This window comes from Acomys russatus, chromosome 17 (assembly GCF_903995435.1).
Source record: "Acomys russatus chromosome 17, mAcoRus1.1, whole genome shotgun sequence".
In the NCBI taxonomy this organism is placed as follows: Eukaryota; Metazoa; Chordata; class Mammalia; order Rodentia; family Muridae; genus Acomys; species Acomys russatus.
This window is the reverse complement of record NC_067153.1, coordinates 62,057,103-62,078,165: the sequence shown is the minus strand read 5'-3', so window position 1 is coordinate 62,078,165 and position 21,063 is coordinate 62,057,103. Positions and strand designations below refer to the sequence as shown.

Sequence of the window (21,063 nt, the reverse complement as noted above, 5' to 3'; positions counted from 1 at the left end):
CCTCATCATCACCGTGACCTCATCCCCTTCCCTCCTACTCCCCTCCTCATCACTGTGACCTCATCCCCTCCCTCCCACTCCACTCCTCATCATTGTGACCTCATCCCCTCCCTCCCACTCCACTCATCATCACCGTGACCTCATCACCTTCCCTCCCATTCCACTCCTCATCACTGTGACCTCATCCCCCTCCCCCACTCCTCATCATTGTGACCTCATCCCCTCCCCAACCTCCACTATGCACCCATTCACCTTCCCCCACACACGGACCCATCACCTCCCTCCTACTCCTCCTCATCACACTGTGACCTCATCCCCTCCCTCCCACTCCACTCCTCATCATTGTGACCTCCTCCCCCCCTCCCACTCCATCATCACCGTGACCTCATCCCCTCCTCCCACTCCACTCATCATCACTGTGACCCTCCCCCCCTCCCACTCCACTCATCATCACTGTGACCTCATCCCCTCCCTCCCACTCCACTCATCATCACTGTGACCTCATCCCCTCCCTCCCACTCCACTCATCATCACTGTGACCTCATCCCTTCCTCCCACTCCCTCCTCATCACGTGACCTCATACCTTCCCCCCTCCACTCCTCATCATTGTGACCTCATCCCCTCCCTCCCACTCCACTCATCATCACCGTGACCTCATCCCCTCTCTCCCACTCCACTCATCATCACTGTGACCTCATCCCCTCCCTCCCACTCCACTCATCATCACTGTGACCTCATCACCTTCCCTCCCACTCCACTCCTCATCACCGTGACCTCATCCCCTCCCTCCCACCCCACTCATCATCACTGTGACCTCATCACCTTCCCTCCTACTCCACTCATCACTGTGACCTCATCCTCTCCCTCCCACTCCACTCATCACTGTGACCTCATCCCCTTCCCTCCCACTCCACTCCTCATCACTGTGACCTCATCCCCTCCCTCCCACCCCACTCATCATCACTGTGACCTCATCACCTTCCCTCCCACTCCACTCATCACTGTGACCTCATCCCCTCCCTCCTACTCCACTCATCACTGTGACCTCATCCCCTCCTTCCCACTCCACTCATCATCACTGTGACCTCATCCTCTCCCTCCCACTCCACTCATCATCACTGTGACCTCATCACCTTCCCTCCCACTCCACTCATCACTGTGACCTCATCCCCTCCCTCCTACTCCACTCCTCATCACTGTGACCTCATCCCCTCCCTCCCACCCCACTCATCATCACTGTGACCTCATCCCCTTCCCTCCCACTCCACTCCTCATCACCGTGACCTCATCACCTTCCCTCCCACTCCACTCCTCATCACTGTGACCTCATCCCCTCCCTCCCACCCCACTCATCATCACCGTGACCTCATCCCCTCCCTCCCACTCCCCTCATCATCACTGTGACCTCATCACCTTCCCTCCCACTCCACTCGTCTCACTGTCACTGCGGCACTTGCTACTTGATAGGAATTTGCAGATTAGCATTTAGAGTCTAATCATATTACTGGATTTATCTTAATCTTTGTTTCTTGTTATTTTTCATTAGTTTGTGTGTGAGTGCAGGGGGCATGCCACATGCATACTTGCTGGAGGACTATGTTCACATCTCCCTCCACCGCGACTTCCAGGGATGGAGCGCGCAGCAATCCCCTACCCTGTGAGCTCCGGCCCCTCAATCCCTGGACTCCTGTTTCCTCTTGGTCTGCAATCAGATTCTTTAAGTCACTCGAAGCTGAGTTCAGTCTGAAGCTGGATTCAGTAGCCGTGGAAACCTCAGTGTCAGTTTGTATAAGCACAAAGCCACACTTTACCTACTGCTGGCCACTGTCAGAGCATTTTAAAGAGTTAGCTGAGGGGCCAGAGCTAGCTCAACAGACAGAGGTGCTCACTGCCAAGCCTGAGGACCTGAGGTCCACCCCTGGGAGGGCTGCTGCCCTCTGCCCTCCACATGAACATACATATTCACACAAGTAAATAAATGTGAAAAGTATTTTTAAAGGTTAGTTTAAGAGATCCAGCGATCAATAGCCTGCTAAAAAGAAAGCTGAAGCCAGTGAGACAGCTCAGTGAGCAAAAGCTTTGCATTGCAAGCCAGCTGGCCTGGGTCTGATGCTGGCCTGGAACAAGAACCAAGTCCTGAGAGTTGGCTTAAGACTCCATAAGCCCCTCCCCCAGACACATATATTAACCCATAAAACTGTTGTTTCACCCTACACATGACAAATAAGCAGTAATGGTGAATCGTAGGAAGAAATCATATTCAGTATATTATAAACAGCAAAAACCTTCAAAATTTAAAAAAGTCACTTCTAATTAAGAATTAAATGAAACATTATCAATTTGCTTTTTCTTTTCTTTTTTGGATGATTTATTTATTTATTTATTACATATACAGTACTCTGCCTGCATATACACCTGCAGGCCAGAAGAAGGCATTAGATCACATTATAGATGGCTGTGAGCCACCATGTGGTTGCTGGGAATTGAACTCAGGGCCTCTGGAGGAGCAGCCAATTTGCTTTTTCAATGTAAAAAAATTACCTTTCTTGTCTATGTGAAACGACAGGAAGTCGTCTTTAACAATTTATGAGCTAGTTTTTTTTTAAATTTATTTTATGTATATGAGTGTTCTATCTGTATGCATACACGCATGTCAGAATAGACCATCAGATCGTCTTGTAGATGGGTGTGAGCCACCATGTGGTTGCCGGGGATTGAACTCAGAGCCTCTGGAAGAGCACACAGTACTCTTAACCACTGAGCCATCTCTCCAGCCCTATGAGCTAGTTTTATACAAAGATTTGAGTCAACAGAATACTTACTTTCAGATTTAATTTCTTATTTTGTTACCTCAATTTACCAATAAGCAGCTCCAGACAGAGGCCTGCAGCGCAGCACAGACGCACAGCGCCTGGCACACCGAGCTGGACTGTAGGACTCGAAAGTGTTTGTTTTGTCTAAGAATAAGAGCTGCGCTGCAGCTGGAAAGGAGCTTGGTGGCTGATGTGCTGGCCCAGGGCCCCCTTCCCAGCACCTGCCTGTGCGCTCACAACATCAAGGGACCTGATGCCCCTTCTGGCATTCTTAGGGACCGAGCATACGTGTGGTGCAGACACACATGCAGGCAACACGCCCACATACATTTTTAAAAGGTTATGTAAATCTTACCACTGTACATCAAAATCCCAGAGTGCATGTATTAGAAATAAATAACCATCACCTTTCTAAACAAAACAAAACAAAAACCAATTACCCTGTCTCCAGGTTTCAACACAGGCTCATTTCTGGTGCCCAGTTTATTAAGCAGTGTGTAAGCCAACTTTAAACTTCTGCTCCACAACTTTCCTGGGAAAAGAAAACAACAGACAGGAAAAATTATAGCCCACTTCAGGCAGAGAGCACTGGGTTCAGCTAGGACAAGGGCCACTGTCCCCAGAGGTTGAACGAGTCAGGTCTACCCTGCCCAGCATAGCAAGTCCTTCCTCAAGCAGCTTCTCAGGCCCTCTAAGGAGTCAGTGCTGCCCTGAGGCCGACACAGCACTGATGACATGCCTACGTCACAGTGCGGGTGCTTTTCCTTCTTTCTTTTTACAACAGGGTCTCACTGCGTAGCCTGGCTGTCAACAGAGAGCTGTGCATTTCTGCTTTCCAAGTGCTGAGACTAAGGGAGAAGGTCATGGGTAACAGCTTGTTTCAGTTACGTTCTGAGACACATGCAGCTGAGAGACAGAGAGAACACTGCCCACGGACGGCCTTGGGGATGCCTAGCTCAGCAGACCCACCGTATGTGAGGGTGTAGACTGGCTTCCCGGTCACGTCCAGCCCGGTCAGGCAGGGGCACTTGGCTTGGGTTGAGCCCCATCGCTGCAGTGCAGACTCCAGTGCAGGGGGCCAGTTACAGATGACACCCAGGGGCTCTCCCTTCACTGGGGTCACCTGGCGGCCCTCAGGCTTTGGCTGATTGGGATCTGGCTGAGGTACTGTGTCAAAGGCAAGAAAATTCAGTAAGTCCATGGCCCCGACCCTGACCCCGGCACATCCTTCTCAGTCTGACTTAGTCTCACATGGAAAAAGGACAACATTAGGACATCCGTGACTCACAGAAATCTACGGCTCAGGAGGCGGGGGCAGGGACGGGGGAGGGGGGGGAGCACATAGGAAAGAAGCTGAGGGAATGTATTTTGGTTTTTTTTGTTTGCTTGTTTGGCTGGTTTTGGTTTTTCAAGACAGGGTTTCTCTGTGTAGCCCTGACTGTCCTGGACTCACTCTACAGACCAGGCTGGCCTTGAACTCATAGAGACCTGCCTGCCTCTGCCTCCCGAGTACTGGGATTACAGGTGTGTGCCACCACACCCAGCCTGAGGGAATGTTTTATACTCATTTATACACTGTAGATTTCTCTACAGTGAACAAGTCTAATTCTTTAAATCTTACATTTCTTTTGTTTATTGTTGGTTGTTCTTTTGTTTCTGAGGCAGGATCTCACTATGTAACTAGGTTGGCTTAGAACTCACTATGTAGACCAGGATGACCTGGAACTCACAGAGATCCACATCTCTGTCTTCCACCATGCACTGCCTTAGATTCTGCATTCTCATAGAAGGAAAGATAATTTGCATACAGACTAAAATCAAGTGCTTGCTGTGTGGCAATTGTGTGCACGGAGCATGACAAACTGAGGGTGTGAACAAGCCCTCCCCACAGCCCAGAGACCAGGAGGCCAAGGCAAGAACAATCTCAAGTTCACGCTCGGCCAAGGAATGCCGACAAGATTCGTCTCAACAGAACACACAGAGAAAACAAGTGCTGCCCATGCAGCTATGAAGTGTACTGGGCACAGAGAGCAACAGTAATACCTCAGGCGGTGACATTCTCTGCTTGTAGTTCCTGAAGGTGTAGTCACCCACTGCCCATGCTGTCCTGAGTCTGCTGTGTGCACACCCCTAGGGCATCCTGGAGCTGTGTGTGGGCCAGAGAGCTGGCTCAGCGGCTAAGAGCACTAGCTGCTCTTCCAGAGGACCCACACGTCAGCTTACAACTATACAGAATTCCAGTTCCAAAAGATCTGATGCCCTAATCCAGCTTCACGGACACAAGGCATGAAAGCGGGACACATACATGCACACAGGCAAAACCCACACAGGAAATAAATCAGTAGAGACAACCAACAATAAGAAAAAATGTTCGTTGTAACTCACTGTTACGATAGATTGTGGAACTTAAAATGTTCGAGCCGTTCTCTGTTTAGAGTTAGCATACAAGCAGTGGGTTTCGTAACGACATTTTATACGTCTGTCTACATGTGTTGTTACACTTTGTTCTGTTCTGTTCTGTTTTGTTTTGAGACAGGGTTTCTCTGTGTAGCCTTGGCCGTCCTGGACTTACTTTGTAGACCAGGCAGACCTCGAACTCACAGTGATCCTCCTGCCTCTGCCTCCTGAGTGCTGGGACCACAGGCGTGCGCCACCACCGCCCGGCCATGCACTTTGTTCTCCATTATCCTCTCCGCACCCACCCCACCCCCAACCTCCCGTTTCTCTCCCACTGGGCTTCCTTCTCCCTCTAAATAGTCCTCGCTTCTGCCTTCGCATCCTTAAAACTTCCCACTTTCTTTGTAACCTGCGCACACACCTTTAAATCTAGATTCTGCAGGAGGACCACGCAGACTCCCTGCTTCTGGGTTTAGTTTAGTTACTCAGCTTAACGATCTTGACTCCGATGCGTTTCTCTGGATGCATCTCACTGACATGAAACTTATTTCGCTCCTTGTTTTCCACGTAATATTTTCTGACCCTTACAGACTTTAAGTTTAGTCTAAAGGTTAGAGGAACATCCAGGCGTGTCCCCTAAGGGGCTGTACACCTGGCAGGCAGCTTCCCAAGGAGCCTCAGGCACGCATCTTCACACTTCCAAGGGATCCTGGTGTTTCTCTTTTCCAGAACTGATCATTAGTCAAGGACGCCTACTTACAATTAGTAAGACTGGTCTCCGACATGCCAACTCCATCACTAGTCTGCCGTGATTACAGCCTGCTTCTAGTCTCAGGACAGCTCTAAGCTCCAGTCCTCCCTGACGCCTGTGTCCAAGAAACCTGACACACACTGAGTGCTGGGGAACAGCAGAACTTCAGCAAGAACCAGGCCACGCTCAGGCCTCACTGCGCACACCCGCCGTGTGCTAACTGTGAATGAGTGCATGCTTCCGGCCCTCTCACTACTACCTTCCACAATTTCTTCAGAGTCATCCACAAAAAATTCCTTTAAGGGGGGCCTTTTGGGTCGTTTCAGAGTGTTGAGAAGCTGCTGGATTTTTGTGGACACTCTGCTGTTGACAGGAACACCTGTAAAGAAAAAATGGTAACTCCGTTAAAATTCATTGAGCTTAATAAAGATATTTATTTTCTCAATTACCTCAGGAGACTTTCCTTCATTAAAGAGAAACTATTAAACGTTTTGTTATAATGAGACTTTGAGGGGTTAAAGCCTTGTTGACTGAAAAGCTGTGGTTTCTCCTGCTCTCCCTCCCTTCCCTCCTCCCTATTCGATTCAGAAGCCACCAAACACACACAACGCAAGACACACACAGGGCTGCTCCACACACACAGCTGAACGCTTCCCAGGCCTCCCTTTCTCTGTCCTGCTTTTTTCTTCCACACCTGGTTCACAGGACCTTCTGTGAAAGCCAAGTGTGAAAAAGTGCCAAGAGGGACTCTGCAGCGTGGCTCTGCAGCTGGGACACCTGGAGGGGCTGCTGGGTTCATGCACACTCCCCAGCATGTGGCGAGGGGCACCGTACCATCAGCTGTGTCCATAAGGCTGGATCTGTTGGACCCTTTGTGCATGCCTTTGACGATGCCAGAAGGGGGCAGGTCAATGTTTGCGGGGCGAAGTGAGGAGGCAGAAGAAGAGGTAGTTGCAGTGACGTCAGGAGGAGCGGAGACATTCTCTAAGAGGGGGAAAAGCAAAACTTAGAATCCTATGGTATTGACAATAAAAGGACCACCTCTAAGTCTTTTGCTTTAGAAGGAATAAAAAGCACCAGCTCTTTTGAAACAAACTTTTAAAAAAGATATTATTGTTGTTGTTGTTGCTGTTATATTGTGTGTGGTGTCTGTGTGTGTACAGAGTGTACAACTTAAGACCAGCTTTTGGAAGCCGGCTGTGTCCATTCACTGTAGGTCCCAAACATGGAACTCAGGCTGTGGGGTGACCGCCTTGACCTGCTGTGCCATCTCACTGGCTCAGAAACAGACTTTTTGTTGTTGTTGTTGTTTGTTTTTGGTTTTTCGAGACAGGGTTTCTCTGTGTAGCCTTGGCCATCCTGGACTCACTTTGTAGACCAGGCTGGCCTCAAACTCACAGCGATCCGCTTGCCTCTGCCTCCCGAGTGCTGGGATTAAAGGCGTGTGCCACCACGCCCAGCCAGAAACAGACTTTTTAATCAAAGTCTAAGGTAAAGCAGAGCCTATCAGCTTTCCAAAATTATATTTTTCAAGATTTGAGTAGCCTTAGTTGTTATATCCAGTCACACAGACATTTCTAAAAAATACTGTCTTCTGTACAGAATGGAGAGCAGAGATCCATGTTGTAAAAGTCACCTCTAAATGGGACCAGAGTGAGTGGTGCCCAATTTGCTGTGAGTTCTCTAGTTCCTGGGACACTTCATGCCACGGTTTACCTGGAATGTTTCCCCTGCTCCCAAGGCTCGACACAGTGGCTTAGAGTGGGCCACTAGACCCATGTCCTCCACGCTGGGAAAGGAGATAAGTTCTTTTCTATTGCTAACACAGCCAAGCCCACACTGAGGCCAGACTTACTGCCAGGCACAGCGCTTTCTTGCTGAGCAGAGACTAACCCACAACTGCTACGTTATGAAAAAGCTCTTTTGAGCCAGGCATGGTGGTGCACGCCTTTAGTCCCAGCACTCAGGAGACAGAGGCAGGCAGATCACTGTGAGTTCGAGGCCAGCCTGGTTTACAAAGTGAGTCCGGGACAGCCAAGACTACACAGAGAAACCCTGCCTAAAAACAAACAAACAAACAAACAACAACAAAAAGTTCTTTTGAATTTTACTTTTTGAGATGGGGTCGCATCAGGCTGCCAGCTGGCCCTCCTCCTGAGTGCCGGGATCACAGGCACACCACCATGCCTGCCTAGTGAGGGGATTCTTAACACCAGGAGTGAACTCATGTAAGAAGTGAGTGGCGTAAGAAAAGAGCTACTGAACAAAGCTACGCCACACACACAGATCTTCTGAAGAGAAGGGACATTAGGGAAAGTAAGCCACACATGTAAAAATAATGAAAAGCACTGGGGAAGGACGAAGAGGGGAAACAGTCGTGAGATCGACTGAAGAGAAGGGTTTCCGTGCTTCAAGGGCCTGTGCGCAGTGGTGCTACAAGTTTCATACTTCTTAAAGCTTGGCACGTGCTGCTATGAGCCCACTGTGGTCTAGTGTGTCTAGAAAGGCATTATGTTTTTTTGCGTGTGTCTCATGTACCTCAAACTACTTTGAATTTGTGATTCTTGTGCCTCTCAAGTCCTGGGATTACAGGCGTGTGCCAGCACACCTGATGAGAGCTGTATAGTCTCTTTGACCCAGCATGTCCATGCAGGCAATTCTTGTAAGAGGGCAGCACTGGGTGTTATTTCATTGTCCAAAGTAAGGGATTGGGAAATAAGCTAAGGCATACACTTTAAAATACACTTAAAAATCACAAAAGAAGAGGGCTGGACAGATGGCTCAGAGGTTAAGAGCACTGACTGCTCCTCCAGAGGTCCTGAGTTCAGTTCCCAGCAACCACATGGTGGCTCACAACCATCTATAATGTGATATGATGCCCTCTTCTGGCCTGCAGGTATATATGCAGACAGCATACTGTATACATAATAATAAATACATCTTTAAAAAAGAAAAAAATCACAAAAGCAGAGCATAATTGTAAGTGTCTAAAAGATGCTTGTGACGCCTGTGAGTGCTGGGCCGACAGGCCTCGCCACCACGCCCTGGGAGAGTCTAGTGTCTTTTAACAACAAGCAGGCATTACTTCAATAAGGGCTAAGATCCAAAAGTAGTGACCCTGTGTGAAACGGGCTCCGTAACTCAACTAAAACATTAACAGAAAGCAGGAAGTCATCCTAATAATGTAAAGTAGGTATCTGGATTTCCTTTTTGCAACCGGAAAAGCTCTTTTTTAGATATATTCATCAATAAATGCTGCAGGCCACAGCTCAGTTGTTTGTTCTCTGTGACACAGTGATAAGGAACATGTGTGTCTTGCATGGCCCCCCTGGGAGGCTTGACACACCACAGAGCAAAGAGTGCAGGCTGGTCACCATGGATGGCATGGGACATTTTATGTGGCAATTATACCCATAAGCTATCTCTGTCAAAAATTATAACCTTAAATTTACATTTTCCAGCCTTTTCTTTTCAGAAATCAAATTGAAATATTATGTAAAGTGATACAGAAAGGTGACGTAGAAGACAATTGAGACAATGCAATGTGACTGTAGTCAAGAAGAAGGGCAACACATCAGACACAGCACAAGGGCAGGACAGGGTGACAGCATCTGCCAAGTAAGCACAGCAGGGACCTTAGGAAAACAACAACAGAACTCACAAATACAGAAAGCAGAGTCAAGCAACAGCTATGCTCCATGCAGCAGCAGCAGCAGCAGCAGCAGCAGCAGCAGGAGCAGCAGCAGCAGCTCACGGTGCCAACCATTGGCCTGCACACTGCCATGCAGCGATATCACAGCAGCAGCAATATAAAGCCAGTCTTCAGGCTAGGGACAAAGGCCTTGCTGACAATGGCTCAGTGTGGAATCTGCCCAGGCTAGACGTGTGTGCTTTATGAAATAGACAATTTCCTGGGAAATCCAAGGCGCTAAATCTTTAACAGCTCTCGACCTAGGGACCATTTCTTAGACTGGCGTTATAGTTTGCGGCTTCAGGACTGCTTACGGAAATAGACATGGCTTCAGGTGAGCAGCACTGGGTGTCAAGAGTGCTGATGATGCTTATTACCCCGCCACACGGGTGCTGCCGGTGCTTCCTCTTCTGCCTCACTCACGGTTCCCTCTGATCATACTTTTAGGCCACATTGAAAGCTTAACACAACCATTCCTGGATATGGGATGCCACATGGGACATTAGGTGGTTTCTAGGGTAGCTCCAATGCCTACCTATTCGAGTACTGGCAAACACATCAGCTAGAGACCCACTGGTTCCTTTGACCTCTCCATGGGACAGCGTGGAAGATGCAGATGAAGATGTGGACGATCCCTGAATTGAGCGGTTGATCCAGGACTCGGCATTCTGCAAGCTTTGTTGCAAGGCAGCAGAGAGCGCAGCCTGGCGTCTCAGAGAGCCCTCATCTTCAGAGGCCGAAGATGTGTCTGTGTGGAATTAGAAAAAAAGAAGTCTCGATCCTGCCTTGAGCACAGACTTTTCAGTTCTTGCTCACTGCCTGCACGCCCAGCAGAACACTAGCATTCTCAGGGTAGATCAGCAGGTGACAGTTCTGAAGACATGGAAGAGAAGATCCGTGGACCACAACTTGCAGAGCAGAACACCTGAACTCAGAAGACCTCAGTAAACGTAAAACACAAAACAAAACACAAAACCTTTAAAGAATTCAACTATTTTCCTGCCTTAAGAACACTCAATGTCTAAATTCTTCTGGTTTGTCTGCTTACAGGGCCCTTCTGAGGGAGACCGCGTGGGGTTTATGGTATTTGTCTCTGCTTAAAAGAAAAGGATGGTGGTAGAAGATGCAGGCACTACTTTCTCTGAAAACTTAGCAGAGAGAGGGTGACAGGAGACTGAAGTGAGACGAGAGGGTCTTAGGCAGAGGCCGTGCCACACCATGGATAAGCTAGCTGGTCACAGGTACAGGCAAAGGCTCCTAGGCGGAGGCCGTGCCACACCATGGACAAGCTAGCCAGGCACAGGCAAGGTCTCCAAACATGACAGTCAGTTACAGAAGACTGAGAAGTCCCTGCTGCCCTAACTGAGCCTGGCTCACTTCAGGAAGCAGGAATAAATTAAAACAGAGTCCAACCACACATTTATGGGGCCAAGGGGAGAAGCTGGTGTCATCTCAGGCAGGACTGTACAAGGCACACCAGAGCCACTAGTCTGATCAGGACAAACGTGTGTAGGTGTTTGGTGGCGGTATTTAGTGATCTGTGGGTCGTATAAACTCCGCCTTCACTTTGTTTCTGCTCTGCAGTGCTAAAAATAAAAACCAGGGCAGGTGTGCTGCATCAGCTAACTACCTCATCCCAGTCCTACTCAGAGTTTGTTTGTTGTTGTTTGAGACAGGGTTTCCTGTGTAGCCTTGGCTGTCCTGGAACTCACACTGTAGACCAGGTTAGCCTTGAATTCACAGAGATTCACCTGCCTCTGCTTCCCAGAATGTTTTGTTTTTTAAATGAAAAAAATGTCATGCTCAGTTCTGTAGAAAATTTTTGCCTAATTCAGATGAATATGTAGGTCCAAGACACGCAGTGGTTCAAAGAGCTATGGAAATAAATAAGAGGCGGGGAAAGTGCTAACACTCCACAATCAATCAAACAAACAACCCCCCAAACAGAACACACCCTCGTTACGGCGTTCCAGCCTCTGTAAGTGTGATCTTTATGGCGATGCAGCATCTGTACGTATAATCTGTAAGCCCAGAGCACAAAAGCTAAAGCAAAGACGACAACCTTTGCTACTTGCTCAGGAGTACCAGCAACGCATTACCTCACGGTAAAGGAGCCTCACAGCCCCAGCACTGTGATGGTTTCTAATGCACCATGTGCTGGAAACTCTGTCAGGTCCTAGGGATTATTAACTGTGCAATGCCTGTGAGACAGAATGGGCCACTGAGCAGCCGTGCAGGTGGCCCTGCAGGCTACAGCCCACAAGAGCACAGGGTGCTGGGAGCAAAGCACAAGAACGTCACGGAGAAGGACTGACGTCAGCCCAGGTTAGGTACTTCAGTGTAAGCAGCTATGAGATGGCGGTGGGGGAGAGAGAAGATGAGGCCCCAGAGAGTCCAGCGATTGAGCTAGACGGCTCCGTAGAGGAGAACAGGCATAACACAACAGGGATGGTCAGGGGAAACACAAGAGAGCAGTAGTTAAAGAAAGCTTTCTTTTTCTTATAATTTCTAAAAAATACTCTTGACATTTCAATTCTCTCTTGAAAGGAAAAGAGTCTGTAAACAATCAGAAAGTGGGGGACAAGGGGCCTGTGGCTCCCACAAGAATGAAGTATTTTGGGTGACATCTTAGAATCCCACAAAGGCGTCTGGATTTACAAGCTGCCCTTACGTTGTCATTTTAATTTGTGTAAGCCTAAAACCAGAATAAATCAATTTTTATAGACAGTAAAAACAGTATTTTCATTACTGAGTTTATAGAAACTGATTGCATGATGTTTCTGTATTTGATCAATTATGTAATTAGGTGTAGTGTTTCAATTCAATTACCGGCTTTGCCTGCCAACCCTTCCCTGTGTTTAATGGCTTACCGCTCTGGCGCAGCTTAGGCTAGGGGAAAACATGGCTCTGGCTTGCACTTGAACATGAGGCCTAGCACTCTTGGAACTGGAGGTTAAAGCGTTGCACTGTGAGGACTATGTATCTATTCAGCAACATGCACTGGAGCTGAGCACTGGAGCCGAGCATGGCAGCGAGCTGCTCACACAGGGCTTGGAGCCTGCAGGAGCTCATGGGCCTCTGCTCTGCAGAGTAAGCAGAGATTGGCGGAGAAGCGCCAGGGACAGCATCAGGTAGAGGAGCAGCAAGGAAGAAGGGTGAGAGGGACGGAGACAAGGAGGATTTGAAGATATTAGCAAAACTGAAACCAGCTGAAGCACGGAAGGCAAAACTGACAGTGAGTGACAGACGTGAAGAGCCCAAGACCACGCATGGAAAGACGCCTTTCTAACGCTGCTGCTGGGCCAGCAGGCACCTCACAACCCACATCAGAGCCTCTCACGCCCTGGACCACTGATGAAAGGGCTCTGTCTTTCTCATCTGCCACAGTAGCTGATATCCTCCTTAGTAACAATTTAAATGTAGCACTGGAGAGATGGCTCAGAGGTTAAGAAGAAACACTTGTCCAGTCAAAGGACCCGAGTTCAGATCCCAGCACCCATGTCAGGTGGATCACCAACACCTGCAACTCTAGCTCCAAGGGATCTGGTGGTGCTTTCTGGCCACCAGAAAGAGTCTTGTGATGTAGTCCTGGATAGCTCGTCCTTGAACCCATGGCAATCAGTCCTCCTGCCTCTGCCTCCCGAGTGCTGGGATTACAGTCAGGAGGCATTACTCAGCTCACATAGTGCTTGTTTTTGTGGCTGCCTGTGGTCTAGGGAACGAAACTAAGGCTTCATGCTAGGCAAGCACATTGCTGCTGAGCTGCCCCAGAAACAATTCTGAAAGCACGGTTTGCCCTTCCTGGTGTGATGTGATTTAACACAGCATCGCCTGATAGTGTTCATCAGAATCCTACCATTTATTTGTAACCAATTAGGAAACATATAGATGATTTGCTTTTTGGGTTTTTTGTTTGTTTGGGTTTTTGTTTTGCTTTGCTTTTTGTTTTTGAGACAGGGTTTCTCTGTGTTATCTTGGCTGTCTTGGTCTCTCTTTGTAGACCAGGCTGGCCTCGAAATTACAGCAATCTGCCTGCCTCTGCCTCTTGAGTGCTGGGGTTAAAGGCGTGCGCCCCCACGCCCGGCCGCATGTGTCTTGACTGCTCGACGCCCCGTTTTACTAGCTGTTCTTTGTTGCTGTGACTTTAGTCATGTGTGGCATTATATTTAAGACGCTCATTTCAAATAGTGAACAGCTGGGGCTTCACCATAGGCAAGGACACTGGCTGCTCTTCCAAAGGACCCAGGTTTGATTCCTAGCACCCACATGTTAGTTTACAACTGTCTGTAACTCCAGGTCCAGGGATGCAGACAGCCACACAACACAGCAAAACATCCACACACACACAAATTCTGAACACTTGTTGTATTAGCTAGTCACTGCACTCTGGGGTATTTTCCCAAGAAAATTCAAAGCATGAATCTATACAAGACTCAAACATGGACGTTACTTTTAATAGCTTAAAATGGGAAATAACTCAAGTGTGTGAATACAGACAAGTGGGCGGATGAGCCACAGTCTACCCACGAGGCGGAGCCTGACGTGGCCATGAGTGACCTTCGGGATGGATACAACATGGAAGAATTTCAAAATACTTAAGCTGAAAAAAGCCAGCCCTTTCTTCCCCCTTAACCTGTAAAAAGGAGACCAAACTGTATGGTACTATTACATAAGCACTTAAAAAAAAAAATAAACATTTTATTTATTTATTATTATGTCTACAGTGCTCTGCCTGCATATACACCTGCAGGCCAGAAGAGGGCACCAGATCCCATTATGGATGGTTGTGAGCCACCATGTGGTTGCTAGAAATTGAACTCGGGACCTCTGTTGGAGCAGTCAGTGCTCTTAACCTCTGAGCCATCTCTCCAGCCCCCACACAAGCATTTTCGAAACTGCAAAGTAGTGTATAGAGATGAAGAGCACATCAGTGGTTCCCGGGGTGGGAGGACCATGAGGAACTCAGGGGATGCAGAGATGGTTATTATCTTAACTGTGTTTCTATGCCAAAACACAGCAAAGTACACGCACCCCCTCAACATGTTGCTGTAGCTGTAGCTCAGGGACAGACTGCATGCTTAGGGTGTGCAAGGATCTGGGCTCAAACCCCAGTACCAACCCAACCCCCCAAAACTGTTTATTTTGTACCAACTTTAATTCATAAAACCCAAACAAACAAATAAAAACCAACCAATTTTAAGAGACTTAGAAGGATGAAAATGACATCTAAAGCACATGTCACTGAAAGTCAGTGGCATATGCTGAGGAACACTGTAGCTGGACAGGTTCCTGACAAACAGCTCCTGTCAGAGCTAGAGCAATGACTCTTGTTGAGTGCTCTGAACTTCTAGAACCCAGCACCAACATGGTGGCTCATAACGGTCTGTAACTCCAGTTCTAGAAAACCACATGGTGTACATACATAAAGGCAAAACCTTCAGGTACACAAAATTAAAAATCTTTCGAAGAAGAAGAAAAAGATGAAGAAGAGGAGGAGGAGGAGGAAGGAGGAAAATACATCCTGCCATTGGGTCTACCCAACAGATGACAGAATAGGGCTGAACAATGGCTTAGGAGGGCAAGTAAGCCATAATCCACTGACGTGGAGGGTAAAAAGTGCCTCTGACGACCACTACGAGGCAGTCTGTCATCTCTTCTGGGCATGGAGTGGGTGACTGCAAGCAAGCGCTTCACACAGAGCAGCCATCTCCCTTGCCCCAAGCCTGATGTGTGGTGCTAGGAACTGAACCGAGTCTCATCCTCCGCTCAGGTAACACTGACTGACTGAATGGTGGTTCTGTGGAGGCAATGGCAAGTTAGTGCCTACCGTTCTAGTGCTGTGCACATATAAACTGTGCAAATCCAAGCAGCTATTAGGAAAAGGGACTTCCTACCCGTGACACTTGGTACCCTGATAAATCAGGACGAAGGCAGAGTCTGACCATTACTGTTTGTCCGTGAGCAAGTCGCTTAATGACTATGATCTTCCTACTGTGCAAATCATCTGTAAGGAGCAGTTTGGCAGGGCAGAGCTAGTCATGTGAAAGCCCTTCACAGGGTAAGGCACCATGATTCCATAAAGCGTCCTTGAGGTAGACTGAAAACTGACAATACTCCAATGTGTCCCAGAATGTCGCTTGTATAGAAATACAGAGAATAAGGTTAATAGTGTAGGAAGAGTCTAAAAACAAAACTATGAGGGGGGCTGGAGCAATGGCTCAGAGGTTAAGAGCACTGGCTGCTCCTCCAAAGGTCCTGAGTTCAATTTCCAGCAACCACATGGTGGCTCACAATCATCTATAATGTGATATGATGTTCTCTTCTGACATGCAGGTGTACATGCAGGCAGAGCACTGTATACATAATAAATGAATAAGTAAATAAGTAAATAAATCTTTTTTAAAAATTTTGGGGAGGAAACTTTCTCCTTGTCCTCCAGTCCCAAGAATAACCACGGCCACTGCCAAGCAAGACCCTGTTCGGGGCGCACATCCACATGAAACCCTGTCACCAGAGCAGAACTTGGGGGCACAGCGCAGGAGTTCAACTGCTCACCAGCCCACTCTCATTGCAGCGAGAGATAAGCCCAGAGACTGCAGAAAATGCTCAGGAGCAGAAATAATAAATAAGTGAATGCCTGCTGTGGGGCTGGCACTGTGTCTGCGTGTGACTGACTAATGGCGTTACACAAAGGGCCTCTACAGAGGGAGAGCTGAGGTGATTGTCTCATGACATCAGTTAACGGTTTCAGCACATAAGACAGCTGGACGATAGTAATCCAAGCAGTCTAAAAGACAGGGTAAGGCCACAGGCGCTGAAACTAGGAGTCACTGCACAGTTAGAGAACTTTACTTCTCAAATCCATGGTAGTTTAGGGTATGCACCAAAAATCACATTTTAGGCTGACTTTTGTTTTTGTCTTTTTGTTCTGTTTTGTTTTGAGACAGGGTTTCTCTGTGTAGCCATGGCTGTCCTGGACTCTCTTTGTACATTAGGCTAACCTTGAACCAAGAGATCCGCCTGCCTCTGCCTCCTGAGTGCTGGGATTAAAGGCATGCGCCACCACGCCCGGCTTAGGCTGACATCTTATTTGCAAGTTATTTATGAAAAAAAGGCAAATAGTTCCCCACGCCAACAATTATCATTGCTCCAAATTGCACAGCACTGCAAGTGGAGGCAAAGTTTCTGGGTTCCCTCCTTAAACCTTTTGATCAGGTAGAGCTGAATTGTCATCTGGTTAGTAATCCAGGTGACTGTGTACCCCAAAAGGGAAAGCAGCTGAGTGGCCAGGGCCCCAGAAGTGGTCTTCACACAACACAGCACCCGGAGGGGAAGGGGAAGGGCCTTCAACCCTCATGTATGGGGTGACAGTCAGTGTACAGAGATCACAGGCTAAAATACTGTGAAATGTGCAAACGCGGCACCTGTTCTTCTGTTCCTGTGTGTGCACAGGAGGTAGGTGGGGGGGGGGCACGTGTTCTTCTGTTACATGTGTGTGCACAGGAGGTAGGTGGGGGGGGCATTTGCTGGATTGCTCTCCACCTTAATGTTTCTGGCTGGGTTTCTCCTGAGCATGGGGTGTTTGGCTGGCCAGTGACCCCTGGAGCTGGGGTCACACAAGCACATCAGCGCCATCACTGAGTCCCCCAGCTGCCATTCCTTTAATTGGCCAGAGCTGGCTTTAGCACCACTCAGTGATGAATCGTCATGTCATTTCTCTTCTTCCTCCTCACCCCTAAAATATAACCTTGAACTTGGCTACTTGGGGCTAGCAAAAGCAATAAAGCAGATAAAACCGTGTGGTACCCTGAGCTAGAGCTCACAAGTCCCGGGACACTGTTAGTGCTTACACGGCAATAAGGCAGAGCTCACTAGTGCTGGGACACTGTTAGTGCTTACACGGCAACACAGCAGAGCTCACTCACAAGTGCTGGGACACTGTTAGTGCTTACACGGCAACAAGGCAGAGCTCGCTCACAAGTGCTGGGACACTGTTAGTGCTTACACGGCAACAAGGCAGAGCTCGCTCACAAGTGCTGGGACACTGTTAGTGCTTACACGGCAACAAGGCAGGAGCAGTCAATAATCTTTCTTTCTTTTTGGTTTTCAGAAAGCATTTCTCTGTGTAGCTTTGGCTGTCCTAGAATTCACTCTGTTGATCACGCTGGCCTCGAACTAAGAGATTCTTGGTGTGTGCAGAATTGCTGGATGAGACCACCAAGACCTATCACGCCGGGGCCTGTGTGGGCCTGCCTCAGAGGGGCCTCAGCGTCTCTTAGTGGGAGAGACTTTCTACTCGCAACACAGACGTCCCTAAAAGCATACGGAGGTGCTTCAAGTCCTGTTCTGAAGCCTCTAGAACAGAAGGCAAGTGGACAGGACGCTTGGCCACTCTGTCCTGCATCTCTGCTATGAAACTATTAACATTTGCAACGTGATCGATCAAGAACATTGTGCTACCTCTCGAAGGTTCCAACTGAACAGAGCATGCATGTGTGGAAACAGAGAGGACTGCAACAGACTACAAAGGACTATGGTCCCATTCAGAGTGAACAGCTGTGATTTGTTCCCCGCGCTCCTCAGTTCCCCTGTGGCGGTGACTTTTGTGAAAGGGCTGATAAAAAGGTTTCCATTCCTTGAGAGGCCCCTCCCCACCCTTTGGGGTGCTCTCACTTCTGACCCAAAGCCATGAGAGCAGCCATTTACTCTGAACCCACACTGTTCTGAGAGAGGCTGGGAGAGGGCTGCATGCCACACTGCTCCCCGCCCTTTGCCATTTACTGGAACTAAACCTTCAGACATTCGGCAGGGGATCTGCCAACACGGACGGCCACTAGACTGAGAGCCCCCTTTGTGCCCAAGGACCCGACTTGTATACTGCACAGATGCGGAAGGGAATCCATGCAAGACTCTGAGTGAGTAGGTCTGAAGTATGCACCATCACGGACACAAAGGGCCTCATTGTGTTAGGCTGCTAGAGGTATCCTGTGTTAAAATCTGAGAAACACTTGAAGCCACAGAGCTATTTCTCTTTCAAACATATTGACAGCACAAATGTGAGGGGAAAAAGCACACAGCTAATGAGCCCACAGCAAACCCAAGTGCTCTGAGAAGCGAGCCAACCCCTGTGACATGAGCCTGGATCCGTAAGCAAAGCTCAGTGTGGTAACAGCCACACAGCACAGCCCTACAGGGACACCTGACATAGCCACGGCAGCGGCAAAGAGCACATGCTGCTCTTACAGAGGACCCAGGTTCAGGTCCCAGCACCTGCAACAACTTGTAACTCTGGTTCCAGCAGACCAGTTACCCTCTTCTGGACTCCAAGGGCATCAGGCACACACAGTGCACATACTGCATACATGCATGCAAGCAGAACACTCATACACATAAAATAAAAATAAACAAATAAAAAACATTGTCTTATATTTGATCTAAGGAAAAATTAAGGTTTTTATAAATTTGGTGACATTCTGAACTTTGAGGGTTGTCTAGTTGGTCCTCAGATACAAAGTTCTAACTCCTAAATTTACATTGGGAGGGATAAAGATTCCATGTCTGGTAGTGGGTGGCGGTCTCTACTTCCCACTTATCTCTGGACCTCACTGTAAAATGGAAAACTTTAAAGATATAAAAGTGTCAACAGATGTCTATTTTTTCCCCAAAGTGATTTCAACTTCGTGTTAATGTACTCCTAAAATCTCTAATGACACAAAATTCTGTCCCGAGTCCATCCTGTCCTATCATGGCCGTTAAGCTGAGCTGAAGCATCAATTGAGACTAATGGGTTGAATCTATGACTACAGATCGCACTGGAGAGACACAAACAGCTACTTTCCCGCAGATGGGCCTGCGTTTGTGTTTACTGACTACACGAATAGTGGATGCTGTAGGCAGTAAACACTGAAGGCTCAGACGGAAGCCGTCTGCATAGGTCTAAGGACGCCTTGTGATGAGCTGTGGACACAGTGACATCAGCACCGGCCACCTTCAGGGCATGCGCCTTAGGTTCATCTGATGATGCACAGAGAGTTCCAGATCCTACCTCAGAAAAAAAAAGGAGTATTTCCAAACCCCCGGACAGTGGCTGTCAAAGAGAAAGGGTGAGTACCTACCGGGAGGCGTGCAGGCATCCGCCGGGGACTGGACAAACGTCGACCGCCTCTTGGTGGGCATGGGCAAAGCCATTTTCTGTTCTTTGTGTTTCGCCAGAGCAGCCTGGACTGCTTCCGTGTGGATGTCTGAAAGTTAAACACACGGACATTTGTACTCAGAGTGTAACCTGAGGGATGGACTCAGCACTCAGGTTGTTAAAAACGCCAAGGGAGTCTTAGGCCGGTTAGCTATCTTTTGATTCAAATCAAATAAGATAAAAACCGAAGATGGAAACAGAGGAAGTAAAAAGGGTGCGTTCACAGAGAAATCTGCAGACTGATCACACAACTGCGAGACACAGTGAAGGACCAACTAGAGGGGGCGGGAGTCTAGCCAGCATCTGTGCCCACAGGGAGCTCTGCCTCTAAGTGAATTGTTGTTAATTCTGAGGAAGTAATTAGACATGTCCTAAAGTGAAATGTCGAATTAGAGCACTTCCAAGAAAAGCAGCAGAGGGCATACTGAGCTGTCGGGACGAGAGCGTGGTGAGACCATTCAGTTCTGGGGTGACGCTGGTCTAGAAAGTCACAAGGGCATGTGTCACGTGTCTGCCAGCCCACACACAACTCTGGCCTCTACTTGCATGTGTCATAAGACTCAAAGTTAACATATTCCCAACAGAGCTCGGCCCCACTACAGAAACCTGCCCTCACACTGCATGCAGCACACACACTGCACGCGGCTGCTGCTCCCTAACAGGCATCTTACAAGCAGGACAGTCAACCTGGACCTCTGGCCTCCACACGCATGCACATGCATCACATATCCACTCACACCAACACAAACATGCGCACACACAAACATGTACACACGCACCTCACACACAAAGAATAACTGGAAAAGAGGATGCTCTCACAAACCCTAGCAAGCCCAGCAGGCCATTTCTCCTTGCCGAGGAACGGCTATAGCCACAGCCTCCCCGACTACTCTGCTCCGCAAGTGTTATCTCACATGAGCTGGCCCAACCACATCCTTCTTTGGGGAAATTCAAACTGAATCAGAAAGTGGATCTGAGTTAATGACAATGACCCAGAAAGGAGAGATTTTCAGCTTCAAGTGAGATCCCTGGAGTTCACTCCTTTTCTAGAGGTTTCTCAGCCATTTCCTTCTTTGACCTACACTGACTAGGCAGTCCTGACTAACACACATGAACACTCTGTTAACCTAATATTTGTACTGATTATTTGGGAATTTCAGAATTCCATGTAGTGCACCAGACCACACCTCCCAGCCTCCCCAGGCCCACTGCCCCTCA

At 48.3% G+C, this 21,063-nt stretch overlaps 1 protein-coding gene across 1 annotated transcript in view; it reads right to left on the bottom strand.

Moving 5' to 3' along the window:
- The window catches only part of Dip2b (disco interacting protein 2 homolog B), a 172,057-nt gene that overhangs the window by 52,215 nt on the left and 98,779 nt on the right, over positions 1 to 21,063 (bottom strand). Inside the window, exons 4-9 of the mRNA XM_051160350.1 lie at positions 19,769 to 19,894; positions 10,189 to 10,401; positions 6,797 to 6,946; positions 6,222 to 6,341; positions 3,784 to 3,981; positions 3,255 to 3,346 (exon numbers count right to left, since the gene is read on the bottom strand). Coding sequence (XP_051016307.1) covers positions 3,255 to 3,346; positions 3,784 to 3,981; positions 6,222 to 6,341; positions 6,797 to 6,946; positions 10,189 to 10,401; positions 19,769 to 19,894 — 899 coding nt within the window. The remainder of the gene's footprint in view (positions 1 to 3,254; positions 3,347 to 3,783; positions 3,982 to 6,221; positions 6,342 to 6,796; positions 6,947 to 10,188; positions 10,402 to 19,768; positions 19,895 to 21,063) is intronic.